The sequence below is a fragment of the Myotis yumanensis genome, unplaced genomic scaffold (assembly GCF_028538775.1).
Source record: "Myotis yumanensis isolate MYYU_CA2020_CCGP unplaced genomic scaffold, mMyoYum1.0.hap1 SCAF_6, whole genome shotgun sequence".
NCBI lineage: Eukaryota > Metazoa > Chordata > Mammalia > Chiroptera > Vespertilionidae > Myotis > Myotis yumanensis.
The window spans coordinates 92861395-92887411 of record NW_027223757.1 but is presented as its reverse complement, the minus strand read 5'-3'; the positions used below and the strand labels follow the sequence as shown (position 1 = coordinate 92887411).

The following is a 26017-nucleotide window of genomic DNA, read 5'->3' as shown; positions in this document are numbered from 1 at the left end:
TTTAGAGAGGAAGGAAGCGGGAGAGAGAGATAGAAACATCAATGATGAGAGAGAATCACTGATCAGCTGCCTCTTGCACCCCCTACTGGGAATCGAGCCCGCAACCTGGGCATGTGCCCCCGACCAGAATCGAACCTGGGACCCTTCAGACCACAGGCTGACGCTCTATCCACTGAGCCAAACCAGCTTGGGCCCCACCCACTCTTCAAGGTTCCCCTCCCACCGCCGGGCCTCAAGGAAGACCCCCTCCCCGTCCCCACCCTGCTCCACCCCCACAACAGTTTAGCCAGATGCAGAGATTTTTGGAAACAACTGCTTCCAAACCTCTCATCCCAGCTGTAAAACTGCATTCAGACTTGCCTCATCCCTGAAAGAATTTGCAGCAGTGCCCAGAAATAAACATATTTGGCTAAAAAAAAATTGATAACAAAATCGAGGGGAAGGGATCCGCACTTTACAAATGAGGCTCTCGCTCAGCGTGCACAGACTGCAGAGCTGGAGAGCTGACCGCAGCTTCCGGAATGTCTCCGGCCTTGGGGGGTGCCGCTATCCGTGGTGCTGAAGCCAGGAGAGCCCGCGCGATGCCCCTCTCTCTGCCCACGGGCATCCTGACAGCAAGTCCAGTGGGCTCAAACGTCAAAGTACACCCCAAATCTATCCTCACCGCCCCCCCCGACACACACACACCGTTCATCACTTCTTGCCTAGATGAGAGCAGAAGCCTCCCCTCTGGCCTCCTGCCTCAGGCCCACATCCTTCTCCCCACACACGGCCAGCGAATCCTATTAAATCCGAGTCCATTCGGGTTCCCCCTCTGCTCACAGCCCTCCGCTGGCTCCCATCTTACTCAGAGCAAAGCCCAAAGTCCTCACAGTGACCCAGAGGCCGTGGGCAACGTGCCCTTCCCCTCCTGCCTCTTGGCTATTCTCCAAATGCCAGGCAGGCCCCCACCCCGGCCACTGCCCTTGCTGGTTCCCCTGCCTGAGGCGGTCTTCCCACAGATCTCCATGCGGCTCACGCCCACACTGTGTCACGGCTGCAGGACGGCCTTCCCTGCCCACCTGCCCCCTCTGCCACTTACGCTGCAGTATTCTGCCTCCTGGCGATGCCCAGGAGCTCCTGTGTGAAATTACACAGCGATGTACTTACTTGCTCACTGCAGGCTGTATCTTCAGTGGCATGACTCAAAGCCTGGCACACAGTAGGTGCTCGATAAATATTTATTCAGCCAATGAGTGAATCACTGTGCTGAGGTGGGCGAGGAAAGGGCTGAATAGCAGGAGACAGGAATGTCCCAGTTCCCTCCTTGGCAGCACAGTCCTGGGCCCCGGAAAACCCCGAGCCGGCGCTGAAGGGGTGACCACTGAAGGAGGGGACGTGTCCTGCCCCACCTCCCAGGCCTGTTATGCCCACTTTATAAGAAATATTATTGATTTCAGAGATGAAGGGAGAGAGAGAGAGAGAGAGAGAGAGAGAGAGAATGAGAAAGAATCATTGATCAGCCGCCTCCTGCATGCCCCACACTGGGGATTGAGCCCGAAACCGGGGCATGTGCCCCAACCCGACCCGACTCAAACTATGACCTCCTGGTTCATAGATCGACGCTCACCCACTGAGCCACGCGGGCCGAGCTGTTCTGCCCGCTTTTAGACGGGGCCCCTCACAGGCTCAGACAAAGCCGCACATGGCTGGTGACTCCTGTCACACACACCCCCATCATAGGAGCCACTCTGCCTCGTGCTTGCCTGGCCCCCTGGGGGCGGCGCTCCTAGGTCCATCCATCTGACTGGCACCAGTGCTTCCCTGGAGAAGCAGGTGAAGGGAATCCGATGCCCCATTAAAAGGAGGGCTGCCTCCCTCCCCTAGAGCTGCAGAGCCGGGCAGCGCTGGCGTGGCCGAGTGCAAACCCCAGCTCTGCCCCCGACAAGGCCTCGGGCGGCCCCGGCCGTGGTCACTCCCCTGTATGGGGACAGTTCTCAGGGCAGCTGTGCAGGAGCCAAGGTGGGGCCAGGCCTGGCAGCTTCTTGAGGACAGTTAATGACATCGTCCTAAAAATATGTACATTGAAACAAAAGGAAGTTCAGGGGTCTTCACAGGCCAGGCTGGCTGAGGGCCAGGCAGGAGGCAGAGCCTTGGGGCCAAAGGATCTGGAGGAGGCCTGGACGGGGCGCACAGAATAACCAGGGCAAAGGGCCATGGGCAGCCCTTGGCGTGTCCACGGGCAGGAGCCCACTGAAGACCGCACATAGCCCCTTCCGGGGCTCACGGGTGAGGAACAGGGGGTTCGGGGGGGGAAGTGCCTTGTCTGAGGTCACCTAGGAGCAGGAGATGGGCTGACACAGGGCCCTCCCAGGACAGTCAGCGGCCACATACCGGCCGGCAGCAGGAAGTCTCAGGTGGGAAGGAAAGAAAACGGTGAGCCCGCAGGGCCGTTCCGAGCAGCAGAGAATAAGAGGGGGGACTTGCCTTAGCTACATCTCCAAGGAGCTCAGCGGGGGGACTCTGAGGCCTGGACCGGGAGGGCAGGGCCTACATGCGCTCAGTGGAGAGGCTCAGGTAAGGGCAAGACAGTGAACTTGAGAAAATGGGGTTCAAACCAGGTTTAGAGATTTATTTGCAAAAGTATTAGAGGTCGAGAAACCAAAGAGGCTGAAAGGGCTGGGAAAATGGGCTGCTGTGGGCACAGGTCTGGGCCCAAAACAGTAGGCACACCAGAAACCAAAGGCCAGCCCTGTGGGACCCGGACCTTCGTGCGGCAGCAGGAAAGCTTCGCCTGGTGAAGGGTGCGAAGACTAGGTCAGGGGGACCTCAGAGGTCCTGACGCATCACCTTCACACTGACGATGAACTAGGCTCAGAGGGGAAGTGACCCTCCCAGGTCACACAGCCACCCAGAGGCAGAGCCAGGGCGAGACCTGGGCCCGGCTCCCAGCCCAGGCCCTCTGTCCCCGCCCCCCTCCGGTCAACAATGAAGAAGCCCACACCTGTGACAGCGTAGTGCCTCATGAGGGCCCAGGCTGTGCTGAGTGCTTCATCAGTGCTGACTCAGTGCTCACAGCAACCTGTGCGGCAGGTACTGTCACGATCCCCACGTCCCCAGATGAACCCTGAGGTCCTGAGACTTTAGGTGGCAGCTCGAGGTGGCACAGCTCCAGGGGCAGAGCCAGCATCCAGGCTGTTAACCACTCCGCTCGACTGTGTTGCCCAGAAAAGGACAGGATTCAGAAGGCCAGAGCCACAAAGGGCTGCAACCAGCAAAGGGAAGCTTTTTTAAAGCCCAAAGAAATCTTCAAGTGTCTGTGCCACAAAGGAGGCCAGAGAGAGAAACGGCTGCTTCCGTCCACGAGGGAAAGGCGGAGCGCCCAGAGCAGCAGGCTCGGGTCTGACACCCTGTTCACTCCCGTCAAGCTGAGGCGACTCCAGATGTCACTCCATCTTCTGCTCCCATCGTGAGGGGCCGGGGCGAGCACCTCGAGGCGGAGAGAGCTGGGAAAGTGACACTCAACCCAGGGGACTCGCAGCATGGAGAGGCCAGAGCGGCAGAGAAGTCAGGGTGGACAGGCGAGATCCCCGCGGCGGGCCAGGCGGGCGCGCGGTTCCTCTTCGTGGCGGGACACAGACTGACCTGACAGCCGCCACGCGGTCACATTAACGCAGCACCTTGCCCGTGTCCGAGTGCCAGCCAGGAGACTCGGCGAGCGTGTGGCAGGCCTCGTGGCTCTGCCGGAGGTGCCGGGCCAGGTCCACTTAATCTCCACCCACGGAGAGTGACGGTGGCACAGGGGAGCTGACGATGCGATGGGTCTCAGGCTCAGGGAGGCCTAGTGGATGAGCTGGAATGGTGGCGACTGGCTGCTGGGCGGGCCCACTTCCCTCCCACACCCTTGGAGAATGCATGGTCAGCGGGCAGGGCGTGCCGGGCGTGCCAGGTGCCAGCTGCCAGGTCCCCGGGCTGTGAGTCCAGGAGGCAACTGGAGGGACAGTCCAGGGGTCTCTTCCTGAGAAGATGCTGCAAAGCATCCCACTGTCACAAACACCAACCCAGTGGCAGGGCCCCCCGCTTCCAGCCCCCCATCCCCTCGGCTAATGCCAACCCCTTTCACCTGGCTGGGGCAAGAAGGCTGCGTGCTCAGGATCATCCCCACCCGCTGGCCCGTCAGCCCTGAGCCAGAGGCCACGCCCTGAGGTGCCCCATTGGACACCCATCCCCTGGGCCTGAGGGACAGTTCATTTCCCAGCTCTGCTCTGAGAAGCCGCCTCAGTAAGGAGTTTCAGCGAATGTCTGAGGTGTTTGCAGAACGAGCCAGGCTCGCGAGAAGAGGCCCTGACAGCCTTTGCTTCTAAGAATGTGGAGTCAGCGCGCTGGAGGACGCAGCCCTCAGGGTCAGGCTGGGCCCTGGGATGAGCTGACACCCACCTGCTGCAGAGAAGAGGAAGCCCGGAAGGGCAGTGACATGCCCGAGGGCACAGGGCTGGTCATCTGCTCACCCATGTGTCCATTCTACAAACACCTGCTGTGTAAGGGAGGGCGAGGGCACACAGTCAAGTGCAAGAAACAGAGGGAGAGGTCACCGCACTGAGCTCCCCGGGGGCGATGCTGGGGAGACCGTCCCCGCCCAGGTGAGCAGCGCTGCTGGCGGGAGGAGGTCAGGGGAGCCTGAGTGAGGAGGGGCCTTGGCACTGAGCCTTGATGGGCAAGGAGACCCCTGGGCCCTGACAGGTTGCGTGGCAGGTGGAGATGGTGGGTGCTCATATAATCTCTCAGGCAAGCAGGTGTGACCCCAAGTGCCAAAAAGTTTAAAAATACAGGGTTGTCCTAAAAGAAACTCTGCTCAGCTCCCTTTCTTTCTTTCTTTCTTTTTAATATTTTATTGATTTTTTTTACAGAGAGGAAGGGAGAGGGATAGAGAGTTAGAAACATCGATGAGAGAGAAACATCGATCAGCTGCCTCCTCCACACTCCCTACTGGGGATGTGCCCACAACCAAGGTACATGCCCTTGACCGGAATCGAACCTGGGACCCTTGAGTCCACAGGCTGACGCTCTATCCACTGAGCCAAACCGGTTAGGGCTGCTCAGCTCCCTTTCACGTTGGCCCCTGTCCTGAGGCCACTAGGACCAGGCCAGGCCCCTCGCCGGGGTCCCATCTGCCTCGTTCACTCCTACCTCCAGACTCTCGCTCATGCTGTCCCCCCACCTGGCAGGCCCGTTCCTTCCTCTGCTGGTCCAAGCACCCTCCCCCAGCCCTGCTGGCCTGCCCTCTGGCTCGGCAGGGCCCCTGCAACCCCGGAGTGTCTCTCTTCACTTCAACAGATGCATCCTGCACCCCTACATTCACTTACTCAGCACCTACTGCTGGCAGGGCAGGGCACCGCGCCTCCCACGCCCACGGAGAGCCAGCAGGCCCGCGGCCAAGCGCCTCTCCGCGCCCGCAGGTGTGAAATAAATCTGTGCGGCTCAGGCCAGCCGGGAGGCTCAAGTGGGTCTGCAGGGCCGAGCCTCTCCCTTTCCCGTCCTCCGAGGCAGGCACCGTGGGAGACATGAGAGGAGGCTGAACCCCACATTTCAGCCTGAAGCCGCTGCAGACGGGCCCTGAGTCCTCACAGCCCTGCCTCTGCCCCCCCCAGAAAGGACTTCTGTCCTCAGTGAGTCGGTGGAGGCTCAGAGACAGCAGGGAGCTCAGTGGGGATGGAGGCTGAGTCCCAGGGCAGCCTGGCCGGACCCCAGAGGCCGATGCTCTGCCCGCCTCAGCCTGCTGTTCGGGAGGCTAGGAGAGCAACCTCGCAGGCCCAGGGGGGGAGGGTGGGTAAAGAAGTGGGTAGTTGGGAGCTGGATTTTGTGATCAATCATCCATTCCACAAACACTTACTGAGCAACTACTATGTGCCCGTCAGGGACTGTGCTAGAGGCTGGGAATGTAGCAGAGAACAAAACAGGCAAAAAGTCTCTGCCCTGGTGGACCATAAACAAATAAAAATGTACTTTTCAAGTGTTTTAAAGAAACCACAGGGAAGAGAGGATGAAGAGTAATGGGCTGGCAGGGCTGTGTGAGACACGGTGATCAGAGGCCTCCCTGAAGAGGGGACACCTGGGAAGACACCTGAATGCGCTGAGGATGTGGGCCACATGGCTATCCAGGGAAAGAGCTTTCTGGGCAGAGGGACCAGCCAGTGCAAAGGCCCTGAGGTGGGCTTGAGCCTGGAGTGTTAGAGAGAGAGACAGAGAAGTGGGAGGAGATAAGGAGGGGAGGGGAGGGGGGCAGCAGAACGGGACTCTCTAAGTGCCTCCCTTTAGGGGTTCTGGATCCTGGGAGTGCCGAGGGCAAATCTCTCCTCTGGTCTCCCAGAAACATGAGCACCCGGAGGGGCTGGCACAGCTCTTTCCAGCTGGTCTAGCTCTTCCCCAGCCCCTCGCAGCCTCCAGGGGGCCCGTGTTCCGTGTACAGCCAGGGAAGCTGAGTCCAGAGATTTCACACAGCCAGGGCCCTGCCAGTCACCAATGCCCACACCGATGCCACTGCACTGACAGGGGCCATCGAAATACAAGTCTGAGGCTCAGCCCTGGGAGTTGGAGCTGGCGGTCGGGCAGCAAAAGGTTGGCTCATCACTCATCGCTGGAATAGCCACGGGGGACGCAGGAGCATGACAGGGAGATGCGGCCTCGGAACTTCCCACTGTGCAAGGACAGGGTGTCCCCCGGGAGCAGGCCTGGGCCCGAAGCTCTTCCTGCCACTCCGAGAAAGGCCATGCTGTTCCCACCCTGGGAGCACAGGCCTCGATGTGCCCAGGGCGCTGGAACTGCTCATGGAGAGGACCTGACCCAAGCCCCCCAGTGAGCCCCCAGACAGGCCCTGCTTTCTTCAAGCCCCATGCCAGTGTCCGTCAGTGCCGGGCGCTCCCCAGGGGCCCCCCACCCAGAAGACAGAGCTGGCCTCCGGTCCCAGCTCCTCCACGTTCTGGCTTCATGGCCTTGGGAGACCGACCTACTTCTCTGGCCTCAGTTTCCTCATCTACAAAATGAGCATAAGTATGCAGGTCCCGGGGCCCAGCACACAGTAGGTGTCCAGGACCTGCTGGCCGAGCTCTGGCCGGGGCTCTGTGTGCACACCCTGCCCTCTGCCCCACTCCCTGGCGCTCCCCTGAGCAACTCACTGATGCTTTACACTTCAGAGGACAAATCAATACCGTATACGGCCAAAGACATCTTTAATCTTTCGCAGGGAAGAGGCTACAAGGTACAGTGGCCTCTCTCTCCTGGCCATTCAATTCTCGTTTCAATTTGGCCAGCTGGAGCGTGGCTTTCTCTCCTGTTCTTTTCACTCACCTAGAGACGGCCCTCCAATCAAACTTCTTTCAGCAGGCAGGGCGCAGGGACCCAGCTGCCCACAGGCCAGCGCAGGCCCAGCCAGCGCCCCAGGGCTATGCACCCTGCAGGGTGACAGCGGGAGCCTCTGGGGACACGGAAGGTGCTGCCAGGGGGGAGGCCAGGCCCTCCACAATGGGATGAGAGCAGGGGGCAGCGGCACTGTGAGGGGCAGCAGCACTGTGAGGGCACCTGTGCCAGGCAGCAGTCCCTGAGCTGGAAGCTCTGGTAGAGTAGCTAGTTCTCTTACTTTTCTAGAAGTCCTCAAAAGTCTTGAGTAGACATTGTATTTTCTAACTACCCAATGTCTGATTACTGTAGATGCTAATGGGAAATTTATATGGAATCTTAGCTTCAGATAAAACGCAATGCCCAGACCTCACCCATATCTCACGCCTTAATTCTGCACACTCGCAGGCACACGTGTATGTGCGTGTGCGTGTACGTGTGCGTGTGTGTGTGTGTGTGGGTGTGGGTGTGTGTCGCACGGCTGGCCCACATGGGTCTCAGTTAATGCAGTGGGAAATGAGCAGAAGACAGAGTGACAAGAAAACAACAGCAGTTAAGACCTCTAGTCCTGGAGCTAGACTTCCAGAGTTCAAATCCCTTCTCCACCAATAACGCGCTCTGTGACCTGCTGCCAGGTATTATTTGGCCTCTCTGTGCCTCAGGTCCTCCCTATAAAATGGGGTACCTACCTCACAGGGCAGGAGGAGTGCCCAGGACAACAGGCATAAGACAGGTGCTCAGCACTGCTGGGTACACAGGGGGCTAGGAAGTACTGGGGGGAGGGGGGCTGCCAGGTACCTCTCAGCAGGGGCTGCCCACAACTGAGCACTGAGATGCAGAACCTCTGCCCCTGCCCCCATCCGGCACCTCTGTCCCCAGATCCTGCCGAGGTTGCATCATAAACAGAAAGGCAGTGGACTTGTGTGGAGAGAAACCTGGAAGCAGGGGCAGGGCCAGCCCAGAGTCAGCAGAGGAGGCGGCTCGCAGATAGCCAGGGCGAGGGCTGCAGCAGAGTCCGCCACTGCCACCATGTCTCAGGTCTCGGGCAGCTGCCACCCACGTGGCTGGAGTGGGAGTGGGCTCAGCCCAGCCCCTTCCCCCTGCAGGCCCGGCTGTGGGAGTGGGCAGTGGCCTGAGATGGGAGTGGCTCAGCCCAGACCCTTCCCCTTGCAGGCCCGGCTGTGGGAGTGGGCAGTGGCCTGAGATGGGAGTGGCTCAGCCCAGACCCTTCCCCTTGCAGGCCCGGCTGTGGGAGTGGGCAGTGGCCTGAGATGGGAGCGGCTCAGTCAGCCCCTTCCCCTGCAGGCCCGGCTGTGGGAGTGGGCAGTGGCCTGAGATGGGAGCGGCTCAGTCAGCCCCTTCCCCCTGCAGGCCTGGCTGTGGGAGTGGGCAGTGGCCTGAGATGGGAGCGGCTCAGTCAGCCCCTTCCCCCTGCAGGCTGGGCTGCGGGAGTGGGAGTGGCCGCAGCCGCAGCCATCAGTCAGTGCCGCCCCACTTCCACAGGCCGCCCTCTGCGCCAGGTCACAGGCACCCGGAGGGTTTGGCTGTACAATTAAAGAGGCTTATCCAAGATTTATAGCGGGATTATGCCCGCAGGGTGTTGCCGATGCCAGCCGCTGGACACTGTGGTCCTTAGAAAAAGCAATTAGAGTGCCGGGTTATGTGGGTATAAATACAGACGCCACCCCAAGGTCGAGGTGCCACAGGAGCTATTTAGAGACAGGGCCTTGGGAGAGGCCAGGAGAGGGGCGGAGGGGCCCTCTCTGCAGGGAAGTGGGGCTGCCTCCCACTGCCTCCCCCCCCCCCCCCACCTCCAGACAGGGCTCGCCTGCTGCAGGAGCCACCGCAGGCAGAGAGGGGCTTCCCTCCCTCAGCAGAGCCACCCAGAGGTGAAACCCTGTTATGTCAGCGCTTACCGCTTACCGCTGGCTGTTAGCTAGAGTTTCCGACGCAATTAAGGGAAAGCAGTGAGCTTAACCCGAAGGAAAGAGGCCTGTTGGGGGGAGGGGGGTCCTCAAGGAGAGCAATTCACTTTCCCACGTTCCTCAGATCCCACCCACAGCACCGACCTCACAGAGGGGGAGTCAGCAGCAGATGTGACCCACGGCCCCACCCGCACCCCACCAGGCCGCTCGGTCTTAGGGACTCCGAGTTCCTGATCCCACAAAGGTGCTTCAAGAACCTGCTAGCTGGCCCCTGACACCCCTTAAATAAGGCCACCTCCTTCCCCTCCCCCTCCCCCTCCCCTCTGCCTGAGAGCAGCGGCTGTTCCACCAGCTCCCACACCAGGAACACTGCCAGTCCCTCCGCGGCCTGGCCACACCTGGCCACCTCTGCTAAGTCATTCACACCCGCCCTCGCCCCCAGGAGCCACCCAGCTCCCGCAAGGCCATGGCCCAGCGCTCAGGGGAGAGGCCGAGGCCCACAAGGGCAGGGCCCAGGGCAGGCAGAGCCCACAGCAGGACCCAGCGGGTGGCTGGGGGGCAGTGCACAGCGTGGTGCTGTGGCAGGCCCCCCCATTCCCGAGATGACCCTGCAGGCGGCACCTGACTCACCGTCCTCTCGGGACTTCTGGATGAAGGCCTCCACGCCACTCTCGCCGTAGCTGCCCTCCGAGGCCAGCGTGGACACGTAGTTCCACTTGAGGGCGCGGACGATGTCCACCATGGCCTGGGCCTGGTACGTGTCCGAGGGCACCACGCGGGAGAAGAAGTCGTAGCGGCTGTTGTCACTCAGGTCCGGGGCTGTGGAGGCGTAGCTGATCTGGGGGATCTAGAGGTGAGAGGGGCCACTAATGGGGGCGGTTGGCACCCCCACCCTGCCCATCCAGCACCGCACCCCGCACACCAACCTCCCTCCTGTCCCCCAGCCTTGGAGCGGCCCCAGCCCTTCCCGCGGGCACTGCCTCCTCGAATCCTGGGGGAGGCCCGGTGACATGGGGGAAACTGAGGCCCAGAGAGGGTGGGCAAATGGTTGGCCGGCCTTGCCCCTGGCTCCAGCCCCACCTCCAGCCCACCCACCTCCAGTCAGCTCTCCCTGCCCCTGTGCCCCTGTGGCCCTCCCCACTCCCAGCAGGAGTGAGGCTGGCATCAGGTGGGCAAGTGCCTGGCATGTCAGCATCAAGCCCTCCTCCAGAAAGTCTCCCAGCAGCTTACCTGGGTCCTGTGGCTGGTGGTCCCCCAACAACACACCACGCAGTCATCGGGAATCGCACATATGCACACACATAAATGTGTACATGTTCACATGTGCACTCATGCATCTATACATATGCACACACATACATGCATGTGTATACACACCCCAGGGACCTCTGGGTGCCTTGATTTACATAAAGAGTTGGAAGATCCCAGCCGGGGAAAATCCCCAGGTGTGTGGGATGGTGTGGCCTGGGGATGGTAGTAAGAGGGGATCCTGAGGGTCCATCTCCTTTCCCCAGGGAGCCCCTGGGTCACCACCCAGCAGACCCTGTCCCCACAACTCCCTCTGGACCCAGGCTCCAGCTCCCCCTGCCCCCCACCCTACCCTCCCATGGATGGAATCCCAGGAGGCCAGAGCGGGTGGGGCCTTTGAGAAATCCCTCTCTCATAGTCTGGGACTCAGGGCCCAGAGAGGCAGGGGCCCACCGCCCCACAGACTCGAGGCCTGCTGCCCCAGCTCCCACTTACCGCGGCCTTAGAGCACCTTCCTGGCCCACAGCCCCCGCCTCCCCACCCCCAGGCAAAGGTGAGATGCGGAGCCCTTAAGCTGCTGCCTCCTGTGGTTGACACCCACCACCTTCAGAGCATGTGGAAGGGGCTGGGCGGACCTCCTGCGCCTCCCCTCCCCCCGGCCCGCACTCACAGCCCCAGTGCCCTCCCCACAGGCAGGCGCACTGCCCAGGCTCCGCAGGGGTGCTCAGTGCTCCATGCTCTCCATGCCCACCTCCATGCACATCAAACGCACTGTTCCTGTACCCTCTGCCCTGCCCTCAGCTGTCCAGGGAGACAGGGTGAAGGGGTGGGCATAGTGATCTGGGCTGATGTCAAACCTAAGATTTATCTGCTTAAGGAATCACTAAGTCAGTCCTGGCCACAAACACTCGTGGCCAGAGCTTTCGTCCCTGCGGCAACTGAGGGTGGGAAATGTCTGGGCAAGAGGCTCGGGGATGCCCCCAGGACAAGCGGTTGCCCACTTAGCCTGTGCCTCTGCCGCCCCCATCCCCAAGGAGAGTCACCTGTGCCTCTGCCGCCCCCATCCCCAAGGAGCGTCACCTGTGCCTCTGCCGCCCCCATCCCCAAGGAGAGTCACCTGTGCCTCTGCCGCCCCCATCCCCAAGGAGAGTCACCTGTGCCCCTGCCGTCCCCATCCCCAAGGAGAGTCACCTGTGCCCCTGCCGCCCCCATCCCCAAGGAGAGTCACCTGTGCCCCTGCCACCCCCATCCCCAAGGAGAGTCACCTGTGCCCCTGCCGTCCCCATCCCCAAGGAGAGTCACCTGTGCCTCTGCCGTCCCCATCCCCAAGGAGCGTCACCTGTGCCTCTGCCGTCCCCATCCCCAAGGAGCGTCACCTGTGCCCCTGCCGCCCCCATCCCCAAGGAGAGTCACCTGTGCCTCTGCCACCCCCATCCCCAAGGAGCGTCACCTGTGCCTCTGCCGCCCCCATCCCCAAGGAGCGTCACCTGTGCCCCTGCCGTCCCCATCCCCAAGGAGAGTCACCTGTGCCTCTGCCGCCCCCATCCCCAAGGAGCGTCACCTGTGCCCCTGCCGTCCCCATCCCCAAGGAGAGTCACCTGTGCCCCTGCCACCCCCATCCCCAAGGAGAGTCACCTGTGCCCCTGCCGCCCCCATCCCCAAGGAGAGTCACCTGTGCCCCTGCCGCCCCCATCCCCAAGGAGAGTCACCTGTGCCCCTGCCACCCCCATCCCCAAGGAGAGTCACCTGTGCCCCTGCCGCCCCCATCCCCAAGGAGAGTCACCTGTGCCCCTGCCACCCCCATCCCCAAGGAGAGTCACCTGTGCCTCTGCCACCCCCCATCCCCAAGGAGAGTCACCTGTGCCCCTGCCGCCCCCATCCCCAAGGAGAGTCACCTGTGCCTCTGCCGCCCCCATCCCCAAGGAGAGTCACCTGTGCCTCTGCCGCCCCCATCCCCAAGGAGAGTCACCTGTGCCCCTGCCGTCCCCATCCCCAAGGAGAGTCACCTGTGCCCCTGCCGCCCCCATCCCCAAGGAGAGTCAGACGCACCTTCCACTGAGGAAAAGGGCACGGCCGGCTCGGCCCCTGCGATGTCCCCAGCAGGCCCCACTGAGCTCACTCGTGGGAAGGGACCCAGTCCCTGGGAGGCTTGGGGAGGCCCAGGGGAGGGAACCAATGATTGTTCTGGATTCTGGGCAACTGAGCCCCTCTTGGTGCAGTTCTGTGCTCATTCACTGCAGCACCCTCTGTACAGCAACACTTGGGACACAATCTGGCGGAAGAAGCTATGGCCATACAAGGAATACTATGCAGCTGCGAAAAAGAACAGGCAGCTTTCCAGGCACTGCTCCGGGCCGCTCTCTGAGACACGGGGTCAAAACAACAGCGACAGAGGAGCAGGGTGCAGCCCTGGCGCCCCTATTGCGTGAGGGGCCGTGCATACCCGGCTATAAACACACAGATCTGCAACAAAACGGTGAAGGCGTCTCTGGGGGGGGAACCATGGCTGGGGCAGGGTTGGGCAGGGACCTTTCACCTTATACCCTGTGTGCCTTTTGCATGTGGAATCATGCAGACATAGCCCTTAGAACACAAGCACCTGTGAATCTTGGTGAGCACGTGGGCTGCTCTCCCGCCTGTGCCAGCAGCGCCTCTGCCTGGGAGAGCACTTAGCTGAAAACTGCCCCTCTGGAGTGACCAGGAGGCTCATGCACAGCGGAAAGACAAAAGCTGCTTCCGAGCTTGAAACACAGTGAAGATGAATGCCAAGTGCATCTGCGTGAGTGTGTACGTGTGGGCACGCACAGGCACACATGGAAGCCTGTGCCCTGAGCTCACAAGTACACAGCACACTCCCTCTTTACCCCTCCTACCAGTAGTCATTAGTGATGGCCTGTCACGTGTAGCTAGCGCTGAGGACTGGAGACAGACGGTGACCACTGCCCTCATGGGTTCCCGATCTAGACAGAGACGTCAAAGGAGGTGATGCAGGGCCATTAGAGGGGACGAGGGTCCAGAAGAAATGGAAGATGGGAGGAGCAGGGGGCTGCCAGAGAGAGGGGTCAGGGAAAGCCCCTCTAACAGGTGACACTGGAGTTAAGAACCAAGGAAACAAAGGTCGAAGCCACATGGGTATTTGAAGGAGGGCGTTTCATGCAGAGGAAATAGCCAGTGCAAAGGCCCATGTGCATGCGTGCATGTGGGTGCACATGTGTGAGCAGGCATGTGCATTGTGTCCATGCACACACGTGTGTTTGGAGCCTGACTGTTCTCAGCTGCTGCACTAACCTGCAGCCACACACACCCGGTCTGGTGGGTCTGCCAGCACACACGCAGCCCCGGGATCACTGGCTCCCTGACTGACAGCAGCCAGTCCAGCCCACACCGCCCTGAGAGGAGAGGGGGCGTCTCGGCCCCCTGAGGGCTCAGTCTCCTGGCCGGTGCTTTGTTCAAGGCTTTTCCGAAAAGGCAGGAGTGAACCCCTTACCCTGACCTGCACGAGGCCGACACCCCAAGCCAAGTGGGTGGATGTCCACCACCGCAGCTGCCCCAGGGCCACCTGACAGAAACCACACCCTCCTGCTGTGAGCTTCAGCGTTTAGAAGCTCCTCCTCCGTCCCCTTCCCCATGCTGGCACGCACGGAAGCTCCCAGCGAACTCTGGAGCCAGCCTGCCCGGGGCTGGGCCACCCGCTTTGTCCTCCGGCGAGACCTTAGGCAAGCGAAAGGCCTCTCCAGGCCTCAGTTCCCCCTCTAAAGTAGTCATAGCAACAACAGAGAAGACCGCATTAGTGAGTACCCGCAAAGTGCTTAAAACACGGGGCCCTCAGCAAACACTAGAGATTATTACTGGGAGGGAGGCAAGGCTGGGGCCCTTGTGCCCATTTTACAGATGAGGAAAATGAGGCTCAGAGAGATGAAAATGTCCTGAATATCAGAGCCAGGAGATACCTGCAGCAAGGCACAGGGAGCTGCTCCGCCTCCCGGTTCACCATCCGAGTCTGGGCCTCGGGCGCTGCTCACCCTCCCAGCTGACCCTGCTCCCTCTGCTCTACCCACAAGCCAGGCCCTCAGCATCGCTTTTCTTCAGATGAAAGGCAGCCGGGCTTTCAGGTGCGTGACAGGAATGTGTGGGTCAGAGAGCCGGCCAGAGGCCAGCTTCCAAAGGCCCAGCCTGCACGGTCCCCACCGACAACCCTCACCCCCGAGCCAGAAGGGCCTCCGCGGCACAGACACTGCCCTGAGGAGCAAGAGGTGTTGCCCTCAGGGAGGGCTGTCCCACTGAGAACCCGCACAGTCGGCGCAGCACACCCATGGAGCATAGCACCTCCTGCCCGCCGGTGCCGGCGTGGACGCTCGGCATGGACGCTCGGCATGGACGCTCGGCCGGACGCACCGACATAAACAACCTACCTTCAGAGAACTAGCCTGGGGAGGGCGGGCAGGAAAAGGAGGTCCTCCCGGCTGAAGCGCTGGGTGTGGGGCACCAGGAACTCCTGGGGCCTCAAAAGGCAGCTGGCGAGCGTCCCACTGCCCGATGCCGAGGAGAGTCAGCCCTGACCAGGCCCGTGGTGACAGCGTCAGGAGCAGAAGACAAGAGTGACCCCAGCCGCACACCCACACCCCTGGGCGCCCCCACAATTACTAAGAACAGAGAAGGGACTTCCTAAGCTTGGGAAGTGGAGGGGCCCCGGGCAGGGCACTGGGCTGGGGGCCGGGCGGCCTGTGGAAGGACTAGGACAGGCCCAGACAGAACTGCCTGCCACCCACCCCACAGCCTTCTCAGGGCCACACACTAAGGGCCTCACCCAAACTCACGGAGCCACTGGGGGCTGCCGGCCCCTCCCCTGAGGGCATGCGGGTCAGGTGTTCTCGTCAGTCAGACCTCATTACCCTGCTCTGTGGACACAGTCCTGCCGTGACTCCCAGCCCGAGCATCTGGTCACCCGGGGCCTGGCCCTGGGCCAGCAGACCTACGCCCCAGTGCCATCGATTGTCTGCCCAGCCAGCCACTCGGACAAGCCCTGACTGGGCCTTCTGCCCAGAGCTGAGCCTGCCGGTCTTCCCACCCCAGGGTGCTCAGCCTCCCAGCTCTGCCCCTCCCCAGGCCTGGGGACTGGGGGCCCCGGCCTCCTCTGCCCATCGCACAGGCCCCTTGCTCTCACACGGGCCTGCAGCATTTCCTGCTGTAACTGAGAAATGGGCATGAGAGTCTCTGAGGCGACAAGGCTCTTAAAAGACAATACAATTTGCACACAAGGCTCATGAGGTCCCTTCGCCACAGCTGCTCCCACAGCCACCAGCCTCCACCTCCCACACGGTCCCCGCCACCCACACGCCTCAGACACTCTGTTGATTCATTCACACAGTCACTCCTCAACAATGGTTTCCTGAGCACCCGCTAGGCGCCTCGCGCAGTCTCCGGCCCCGGGGTAAACACACAGACTGAGGCCGGCCGTCAGGGAGCTGTCACTAGTGAGAGAGACACTCAGTAATGAACGGATGTGCACACGACACGATGGTGCTGGTCCAGAGCCATTTCCAGCCCCTGCCCTCCTGGCACGTGGTTACATCCCACTCCCTGGCCCTGAGGTTCCTGGGACCGCGTGGCCTGTTCCGGCCAATGAGCTGGGAACAGGAAAGACTATCACGTGGAGGCCAGAGCACTTCCCTGCAGCTGTGAGTCCCACGGGGCCCATGCTCCCTCTGCTGCCAGGACCAGCCACGCTCGGTCCCTGAGGAGACGGGCAGGGCACCCAGCCAGCCTGGAGACGAGTAAGGTGGCGGTATTGCGTGCACGTATTTTCAGCCGCAGACCTGGGGGTGGTTTGCTCCTGCGGCAGCCCCTCGCCGGCGCTGACACACACAGGTGGCACAACGCTCTCGCTCCCGGAGAGCCGGGAAGGGCTCCCATTTATCTCCGCCCACGAGCCTGGCTGTGTCAGGCTCACCCTCCTCACAGGCCGGTATGAGCTGGAATGAATTCAATTCACCCAAACAGACACACACACATGCAATCAGCACCGTGGGAACTCGCATTTATTGAGTGTTATGTGCCAACAACGGTCCCAAGTGGCTTTATATGCCTTAACACTCCAATCTTATGCTCTCCATTCTCCCAAAACTGAGGTACAGAGAGGTTAAGTAACTTGTCCGAGGTCACACAGCTAGTGAGTAGCTGGCTGAGCCACGAATTGAAACCAGAGGAACTAGCCCAGAGCCCATGCTACTATCTGTCATGTGAAACCTCAGCCTCCCCTTACACAAGTGGGCTGCACACACACACACACACACACACACACACACACAGAATCTAAGGGTGAGGGCAGCAGTGACAAGGAGGGCCGCCCACATGTCCTGTGGGGCAGGGTTGTCAGGGCAAGCCCCCCCGCCCTGGGGCTGCAGCTGTCTGCCTGATCTCATAGCAACACCCAGAAGCCAAGCGTTGGGGGGACCGTCCCTCGCCCGACTCTGTCCACCCCGCTCCGGGGGCTGCCCAGCCACTTATCAGGAGAGCAAGCAGACACTTGGGTTAATTTCCAGGCCTGTTCTCAGCCAGCCCCACTTCCTCTCAGGCTCGGCCCCCACCTCCACTCCTGGCTGCCACACGAGGGGCTGAAGGGCCCCATCTGTCTCCAACACAAAGGATCAGACGCAAACCTCTGTCTCCCAGACGAGATGAAATGATTTAATTAGAAACTCCATCATCAAGCCTTTTGGACCCAAGCTTTTAATTAGGATCACCAACCCCACCCAAGGCTGCCAGAGCGTGGGCTCGTGGCCCCTGACTTCTCTCCCTAAGGCCGCAGGCACAGCCAGAATGTGTGGGCATCTCCACAGTCACCAGTGCCCCACTGGCCAGGTCAGGGCCCTCGCCAGGCCCACTGCCGTCACCCCCACCCCACCGCTGGCCCCACAGTCACAACTGGCCTTTCTCCTCCCGGCATCATAATGGGGAAGTTCGTATCATCGTGCAGCCAGAAGGACTGGGGCGCTCAGGTGGGCAGGAGAAGGAGAGAGAGTAGGTCTCTCCTCTTCCAGCAAAAGTCACATACCAGCCTTTCTTCGGGAGCCCTGCCAGGTGCTAATAAAATGCCCTTTACAGCTCAGTGTAGGGCAAGCTGTCAAATTATCAGCAACACTTGGTATTTTACCGAAGCATTTTCACGTATATGACCTCTGACCTTATCTCTGACCACTCCCACCGTGGCCTGGCTCTCCTGGCCCCAGCCACACCAGCCTCCTTGTTGTACAAGGAACATGCCAGGCACTCTGCCTCAGGACCTTTGCACCGGCCATTCCCAGTGCCTGAAGGCTTCCCCCAGGTATGCATGTGGCTCACTCCCCCACTTCCTTCCCCCCAAGGCTGCTCAGTGTCACCTCAGGGAGGCCTTCTCCCACCACCATGCCCTGTGCCCATCCCCACATGCCTGCTTAGATTCCCCCCATAACAATGGTCACTTTCTATATTTACGTACTTATTTCCTCTGTTATCCACCTCCCCCTAAAACATCAGCTCCGTGAATCCAAGGACCATTTTGTCCCCACTGTGTCCTCGGACACCTGGCACAGCACCTGGCACAGGGCAGGTACTCCATGAAGGAAGGGGCCACTTCCTTCGTTCCAGGCTTCCAGCTTGAGGACAAGTCCCGCAGTGAACACCTCAGACGGGTGAGGAAACAGGCTCAGAGCCACGGGGCCTCGTGAGGTCACAGAGCTGCCAGTGGCCACGCTCCGGCTCTCACGTGGTCTGACGCTTCGCCCGGGCACGCCGAAGCCTTGTTCTGCGGTAGGTGAGCCACTCCACGCAGTGCCTGGCACACGGGCAATGCTCTCAGGTCCCTTTCCTCCCTCCCCAAGGCAAGCCTCCCTCCAGCATCGCTCACCTCCTGGGGCTGCAGCTGTCTGCCTGGTTTCATAGCAACACCCAGAAGCCAAGCATTGGGGGGACCGTCCCACGTCGTCTCTGCCCACCCCACTCCAGGGGCTGCCCAGCCACTTATCAGGAGAGCAAGCAGACACTTGGGTTAATTTCCAGGCCTGTTCTGAATTATGTTTTCCGGGAGAGAACCAGACAGATGCAGGCAACAAGCCTTTGAACAAATATTTCCCCAGAAAGCACTTTATTCGGTTCCTTGTCTCACCCTTTTAAGCATTATGTTTTCTTAGGAGTCAGGAAGAAAAGGGAGGCCGGCCGGCAGATACGGCATGGAGGCCAGAGAAGAATAGAGGGCGCGAGGAGAGCCTGGCCGGCCCGAGGAGGCGGTGCTGATGCGCTGGGAGGATTTACCGCACGTCAGAGGCCAGGAGAGCGGGCGGGGTGTGGGCAGCGCACGGCCGAGAGCAAGCGAGATCCTCAAATCAGCACTTGTCCTATTTCATAAGCGAAATGTAGATCAATAAATTACACTCACTTTTGCAGGTTTTACATGCTGACTCCGTAACCCTGTCAGAGTGATACATGTGGGGGAGGCCAGGGATGGCAGCGCTCAGAGGCCCGGGGAGGAGGGCAGAGCCCAGGGGGGCCCCAGGGGCCATAGCACTGTGCCCCGTTTTCTTTGGAAGCACCTGGCAGGGCTGCCAAAGAAAGGCTGGTCTGTGAATTTTGCTGGAAGAGGAGAGGCCTGCTCTCTCTCCTCCTCCTGCCCACGTGCCGGAGGTGAGAGGCAGGCTGCCACCCCCCTGCCCGGCTCGGTGACCAGGGCAAGTCACCTCTCCTGTGAGCCTCCGTCGCCTCATCTGCTGAGTGGGCACAGGTGGTGAGCATCTGGGTCTGCCAACCTCCCTGAGGGGCTCACAGGGAGACTGGATGCCAAAGGGGCTTGGAAAGAGGGCAGCAAACCATCCTTGTGCTCTGTTAGCAGCAGGTGCGCAGTTAGCGACGCAGACGCTCCTGCTGTTAGTCCGCAGGCCTGAGGCAGGGAACCTGAGCCCGTTTAGACGGGAGAAGACGGGGCTCAGAAAGCTGAGGCACACGCCCCGGTCACCAGCACTGGGACCAGAAGTGGCTTCCAGGCCCTCCCGTGGGCCAAGGATCCAACACCCCCCCACCCAGGTGGCTGCAGTCCCAGGGGCCAAGCTGAAGGTGCTGCTGGGCAGGGCCTCAGGACATGTACCGGATGGGCCAGGGCCAGGCACCTTGATAGCTGGGGCGGGGTGGGGAGGGGGGGGGGGGGGCGGCGCAGGCATGAGGCTGTTCAGGTGTTGTGGTAATAACACCACTAACCAGTAGCTAGCGTTTCATGGGCACTTCACAGGGGCTATCTCATTTAATCTTCACACAATAACCCCATGACGGGAACACTATTACCTTCATTTTTCAAATGAGTAAACTGAGGTCCAAGAAAATACAGAAACAAACTCACACAGCAAGTGGCAAAGAGGGGCTTGGAATCCAGGGTTGGCTGACTCCAGCCCCCGAGAGCGCTCACCCCGATGGCCACCTGACTGGCACTCCTCATTCATTCCTGCCCCCGGCCCTTTGCTCGCACCACCCCGCACCTGGGAGGCAGCCGGGATAGGGAGTCAAGAGTCCTTGCCGGGCCTCTCCCCGTCCCTTGAGCATGCGGCTTCACCACTCAGCCTCACTTTCCACATCTGTTCAATGGGGGCTAACGACCCTGCCCCACTGGACTCACAAGGTAAGGACAGAAAGAGGGGCCCTCACTATGTGGGTGTGACATCCGAAAGCCTCTTCCACAAAACCAGCGACCTGCGCACAGGCTGCAGGCGGGCCGGGAGAGCTGGGACAACCTCAGTGAGTGGGGCGCCCTGGGGTGTCTGTAATTACACCCGCGTCCAGCAGGCCAGCGCCAGCGATGGGGGCGTGGCCAGGCTGCGAGGACATTAACCACGGTGTCTGCCTGGTGCTCTCCAAGTTCAGTTAATGTGCTGCGCTGTGTGTAATAGATGGCCCTATAGTAATATAATGGGATGTATTAACATTATTGAACACGAGCCATTAAAAGTCACATCGCCGTCACTCGGGTAATTTATACCACAGCCGGGCAGCCGGGCTGGCAGGAGGCAGGCCCCACTGGAGCCTGGGGCTTCCGCTGGGAAGGGGCCTGAGCCCTGGGGGGACGGAGCCGAACCCAGCTCAGAAGGAAGGTGCAGCCAAGCAGGCAAGGCCAGGCGACCCTCAGGCCAGAATGCAGGCTGTGGTTTGGGGGTTCCCAGCCCAAAGCCCTCCAGCCAGGCTCCACACACTTGACCATCCCCCCCACCCCCAGCACTGACCATGCGGCCTGGCTCTCCTCCCCCAGGGCCCTCCTTCCCCTCGGGCAGCCCCTCCTCAGACTCCTCGCTGGTCCTGCCTCCTTTCCCTGACAGAGCAGGATGGGGGCTCAGTCCTCCAGCGCCTCACCTCTCTCCACTGCTCCCAGGGCACCGGGACGACACGCCCCTGAACCCCAGGCCCCACCCACTGCCTGATCCCTTGGCCATGGAATGGGCATGTCAAGCTGCAAAGGCCCAGAGCTGAGCCCGACCCCCAGATCCTGCCCAAGTCCTCTCCAGCCAGACCAACGTTGGACACAGCCCTGACTCCTTTCCCTCAGGCCCCAAGTCTGACTTAGCAGCAGATACTGTTGGCTCTTCCTTGAAAACATCCAGAACCCAACCACGGCTCCTCCTCCGCTGCTACCCGCCCTGGTCTGGCACCAGGGTCTCTGGCCCAGACGTCACAGCAGCCGCCTCACTGGTCTCCCACCTCCCACACTTACCTCCCGCCCCCACACACAGGCACAGCCCACTGCCCACCGGCAGCCCAAGGACCCACCAAAGCCCACTTAGATCCTGTCCCTCCTCTCTTCAGAGTCTTCCATCTCAGCCAGAGTGAAAGCCAAGGTCTTCCATGCTCACTAGGCCCTCCTCCCCCCTTAGCTTCCTGACCTCACATCCCTCTCCCTTCCCCGGCTGCTCTGCTCCAGCCACTCCGGCCTCTGTGCTGTTCCTCCCGACGCACCAGGCAGGACCCACCGCAGGGCCCTGGCACTGGCTGATCCTGCTTATCACCACCTACAACACTGAACAGCTCCTTCACGTGTCCTCCTGACCCTCCGCCTCCCCTCTGGAATGTCAGGCCCATGGGGACTCGGTTTTTTGTCTGCTTTGCTCACTGCGATAGCCCGGGACTCAGGACAGTAGCTTGCAGGCTCTGCAAATGAATGTGAATGATGAATGAAGGGGTGAACCAGAGTAGAGTCTGCTTTTACCTGATTCTCATGAGTTCCTCTACAATATTCTGTTGGGAAAACATCTGCTTCTAAAGAGTGTGGACACCACTGGCCTGGTCCACGTGGCAGCGATTCAGCCAAGACCAGAGGGTGGGCTGGTGGCCAGCTGCTTCTGGGGGCCACCTCTCCCCTGCGCACCCCACTAACCAGCACTGCCTCCGGTGGCGCCTGGGGCTGAACCGGCTGCAGAGCACCCAGCCCGCAGGGCACCCCACCCTCCATGGGCTTCTGATTCCTGGCGGCCCCACTGCCTCCTCACGCACGGTGGCCCCTTGCTCCCACCCAGCTCCGCCAGCAGCCTCAGGAAGGGGCCACAGCACATGCCCTCGGGTGACACTCCTCCCCAGCGTTCCCTCTGGGGGACGTTTGCCACAGGAGCCCCATCTCCAACTGCAAAATGAGGGCTTCTGGCCCCGGGCAAGGCTGCGATGACAGGGGCCTCCCACTCCATCGCTCACTCACTGAGAATGTACTACGGGCGCTGCACTCACTGCTCCAGAGCCGTGGTGGGCACCGGGCGCAGTCCAGGGAGGGTTGGACTTCACTGGATGTGCAGTCACAGCCTCTGGGGGGTGCTTGGCAGAGACCGGGGCTGCGAGGGCCTGGAGTGAGGGTCACGGCCCTCTTCCTGCCACACCCCAAGTGTCTCACCGAATGGTCATAACGATACTATAACAGCTTCCCTTTCCTGAGCGCCCACTCCGTGCTCAGCACCGTCTGTGCATTCACGCACTTAGTCCACACAGCCGGCCACACACAGGTGCTAGCACTCGGCCTGTTTTACAGGTGAAGGAACTGGGGCCCAGAGATCTGCGTCTGGGAAGGGGCCAATGGGATGTGGGCCCTCGCAGCTGGGCCCTGCCTGCCAGCGCGCTCAGCGCCTCCCTGTGGGGTCAGACCGGACCGATCACCTCGGAAGCCTCCAGTCCATGGAAGCTGCGTGCCACGGTCTCAGCCAGAAACCGGGCCTCTCGCCAGGAAGGCCCCGCTCCTCCTGAAGGCGGGCAGCTAGGGGTTGGGGTGGGTCTCCCCAGACCCTCCTACTTCTCTCCACCTCCGCCAGAAACCTCCAAATGTTGGTTCGGTTCAGCGACCACCTTCCACCTGCCCACAGCGTGCCAAATGCTGGGACATGGTGGGGACAGGGCAGTGCCTGCCCAGTATTGAGACCTGCCCTACATGGTCCCCAGCAGCCCCAGTGGGGTGGGCCCTGGCCACCCCCGAGGTAACCTGCTCACTCAGGCGCCTGAGCAGCTCCTCCTTCTCCACTGGTGCATCCGAGGTCACTCCCAGGAACGCTGCCTGTGGCCCTCCTCTCAGGCCTGCTCCGGGGAGGACCTGTGATGGTGCTTTCCACCATCTCCTCGCTCCATTTACTCCCAACGCCTTCACAGTGCACACAATTAGCCCTGCTTTACAGGGAAGGCGTAGAGAGAAGTCATCCATGCTCAGTGGCTCAGTTGCTGATTGAGCTTGGACCACTGATGCCTGAGGCAGAGACCCCTCCCTGCTGCCTGGCCTCCCTGCCAGTCCGGGAACGGCTGCCAGGACACCTGGGTCCCCAGGGGACCGGCAAGAGATGCCCACAGGCTCTCCCGGCTCAGCCCAGTGCGTCTGGTTTCCAGCAACTGGTGATCTAAGCTGACACTGGCTAGGAGGGAAGCCAGGAGGGTCTGGGCCCCTCCCACCCTGTCCCACCCTGTCCTATCCCTCAGGCTCCTACCCCAGAACCTCCATAAAAGCCAGAGGGTTAACAAAGCTGGGCCCCAGTCACTCCAGGCCTCAGCAGGTCCACTGGGCAGCCTCTGGGAGCAGAGCCGGGAGAGGGGCCCTGGCACCCAGTGCACCAGCACAGCCGGTCCTCCCTAGGTGCCAGCAGGCAGTGGGCACCTGCAGGGTAAATTCCGAGGAGCCCCAAGCTTGGCCCTAGGCCCCCAAGCACTTCCCCACGGCTGCTTCAGGGCCCAAGCCCCCATCACTGGCATCAAAGTGAGTCTCTGCTCAAACCCACCACATTCCCTGGAAGAAGGGGCCTTTAACCAGAGCCTAGGTGAGGAGGGCGGGACTGCCCCCACAGCGGCCCCGACAGGGGCTGTGGCCTGTGCTTGCCTTCCTCCGGTGATGGGCACCTCTCCACTCCAGGCCGTGGCCTGTCCCGCTCCAGCGCCGCGGGCTCTTCGGAACTCCGAGCTGAAATCGCCTCCCTGCCGCTTACACGCTTCTAGGTCTGTCCTCTGGAGCCACAGACCCAGCCTCCACCCTCAGCTGGAGGCCCCCAAGGCTCCCTTCTACAGTGACACCCCATCTGCAGCCCCTCGGCGCCTGGCCTGTCTCCTGCACTCGGGGCCCAGGTCTGCACATGCACACGTTTGCACACACAGGGGACAGTGCACATGCTGAGGCAGGATCATCACTTAAAATGCGAATCTGGGCACAGCGCTCCCCACCCCAAATCCTCCCCACCTCGAAGAAAAGCCCAGCCCGAGTGAGCCTGCCACCTCCCTGACCTCCGCTCACCACCTCCCGGGGGCCACGGCTGGGGCCACGCCGAGGGCCACGCCTCCCCCAGCAGTCCCTGAGCACCGATGCCAGTCTCCCTCACGGCCTCTGCAGGTGACCTGTGGTCTGCCTGCTGCCTATTCTGCATGTTCTTTCATGTCATTCACGTCCCTGAGCACATGTCACCTTCTCAGAGAGGCTGTCACTGAACAGCACATGTAAGGCAGCCCCACCCACTTCCTGGCTCCTTACCCAGGGCCCTTCACCCCACTTCATATAATGTCTCTCTCTGGGCTGTGCCTTGCAGAACTGGCAGCCTGTGAGCCGCAGGAGACAAGGTTTGCCCCACACCTGGGCACCAGCGGTCACGATGGGGCCCCTCCCCTGGCCCAGGCTCCCAGGCAGCTCAGGCCTGGGGATGGGGGGACAGCAGGATAGTCCCCGAGGGCAGGCCTGGGCCTGTCTCCAGGGGCATCCTGAGCCCCACGAGCTGCAAGGAGCAAAGCAGGGTCAGGCCTCCCCACGGTCACCCTCAGGCTGCCCAGGCCAGGTGACAGCTCCAAATAATTCAGCCTCGTGTGCCATGTACCGGCTGGCGGCAGCAGGACCAGGGAGGAGGAGACACGGCGGGACCCAGCTGTGCCAGGGACAGGCAGGCCCAGTCCATGCACCCAAACCGAAGGGCCTGCACACGTGGGGGTGCCGCAGGGACGTCCCAGGAAGGCTCACACACACCCACACTGCAGTGCTCACACACCCACTCCACGTGCCCCCAGGTACACACGCACACACAGACGCACACAGAGAAGTACATCTGAGTCACAAATACACTAGGACACAGCGTGCTCTGAGGCAGGCGGGCACACTCAGGTACACACATGCACGCCCACACTTGCAACGCCCACCCCCGCATGCAGGAGCACCAGCTCATCGGGTGCACCCAGGAGGCACTCCCTGAGGCCTACACACATCCCTGAGCACACACATGATGAGCACACCTGCCTGCGGGTATACACACACACACACACACACACACACACACACACACACGATACTCCCCGGACAGCCAGCACTGCCAGGGCAGCATCCACAGTGCGAGTGCCCATAACCTCCGGATGCCACCACTCTGCCCGGCTGTCTGTCAAGCAGCTGGAACTCTAAACTGCCCAGAGTGAGAGTGTGGGCCTGCTCACCCCCATTCACACTTGGCAGGGGGCAGTTCTTCTGCAGATCCAGCTGATGGCATCCAGCCGGGCAGGGGCTCCGGCACCAGCTTGGGGCAGCCCACAGGCTCTGAGCCAGCTCGCTTGTTCACCTGCTGTCCTGTTCCCTTGGACACCATAGGTGGGAGCAGGCCTGCCCCTCACCCCAGGCACCAGCCCACCCAGGCATTTGGCACTGCTGGGGGGAGGGCTCCTGCCAGCACCCCCTTGCTGTGTCTCCTAATTGTCAGATCTTCCATGAGGCTGCAGAGACCCCCTAGCAAGAAACAGGGGTCTTGCCTGGAGACCCTGAGGTGGGGAGGCCTCCCCCAACACCCCAAGTTTCACCTAAATACCTGTAGTGGAAAGGGGGCAGGATCACTCCCTATGAGCCACGCCCCCTCCAGGCCAGGGCGGAGAAAGCACTGTCTGTAATTTGTTTTAATAATCCTGCTGAGCTGGGAGAAAATTAACAAACGAGAAACCAGCTCAAAATTAATCAAACTTCTCCCTGTCCATCCCCCACCTCCCATCGT

At 61.2% G+C, this 26017-nt stretch overlaps 1 protein-coding gene across 4 annotated transcripts in view; it reads right to left on the bottom strand.

Annotated features, from left to right (window-relative positions):
• Positions 1-26017, bottom strand: part of GRM4 (glutamate metabotropic receptor 4) — a 107701-nt gene that overhangs the window by 47718 nt on the left and 33966 nt on the right. For all 4 annotated transcript variants that reach the window (XM_070418739.1, XM_070418742.1, XM_070418741.1 and 1 more), the window contains one exon: positions 9927-10143. In XM_070418739.1, coding sequence (XP_070274840.1) covers positions 9927-10143 — 217 coding nt within the window. The remainder of the gene's footprint in view (positions 1-9926; positions 10144-26017) is intronic.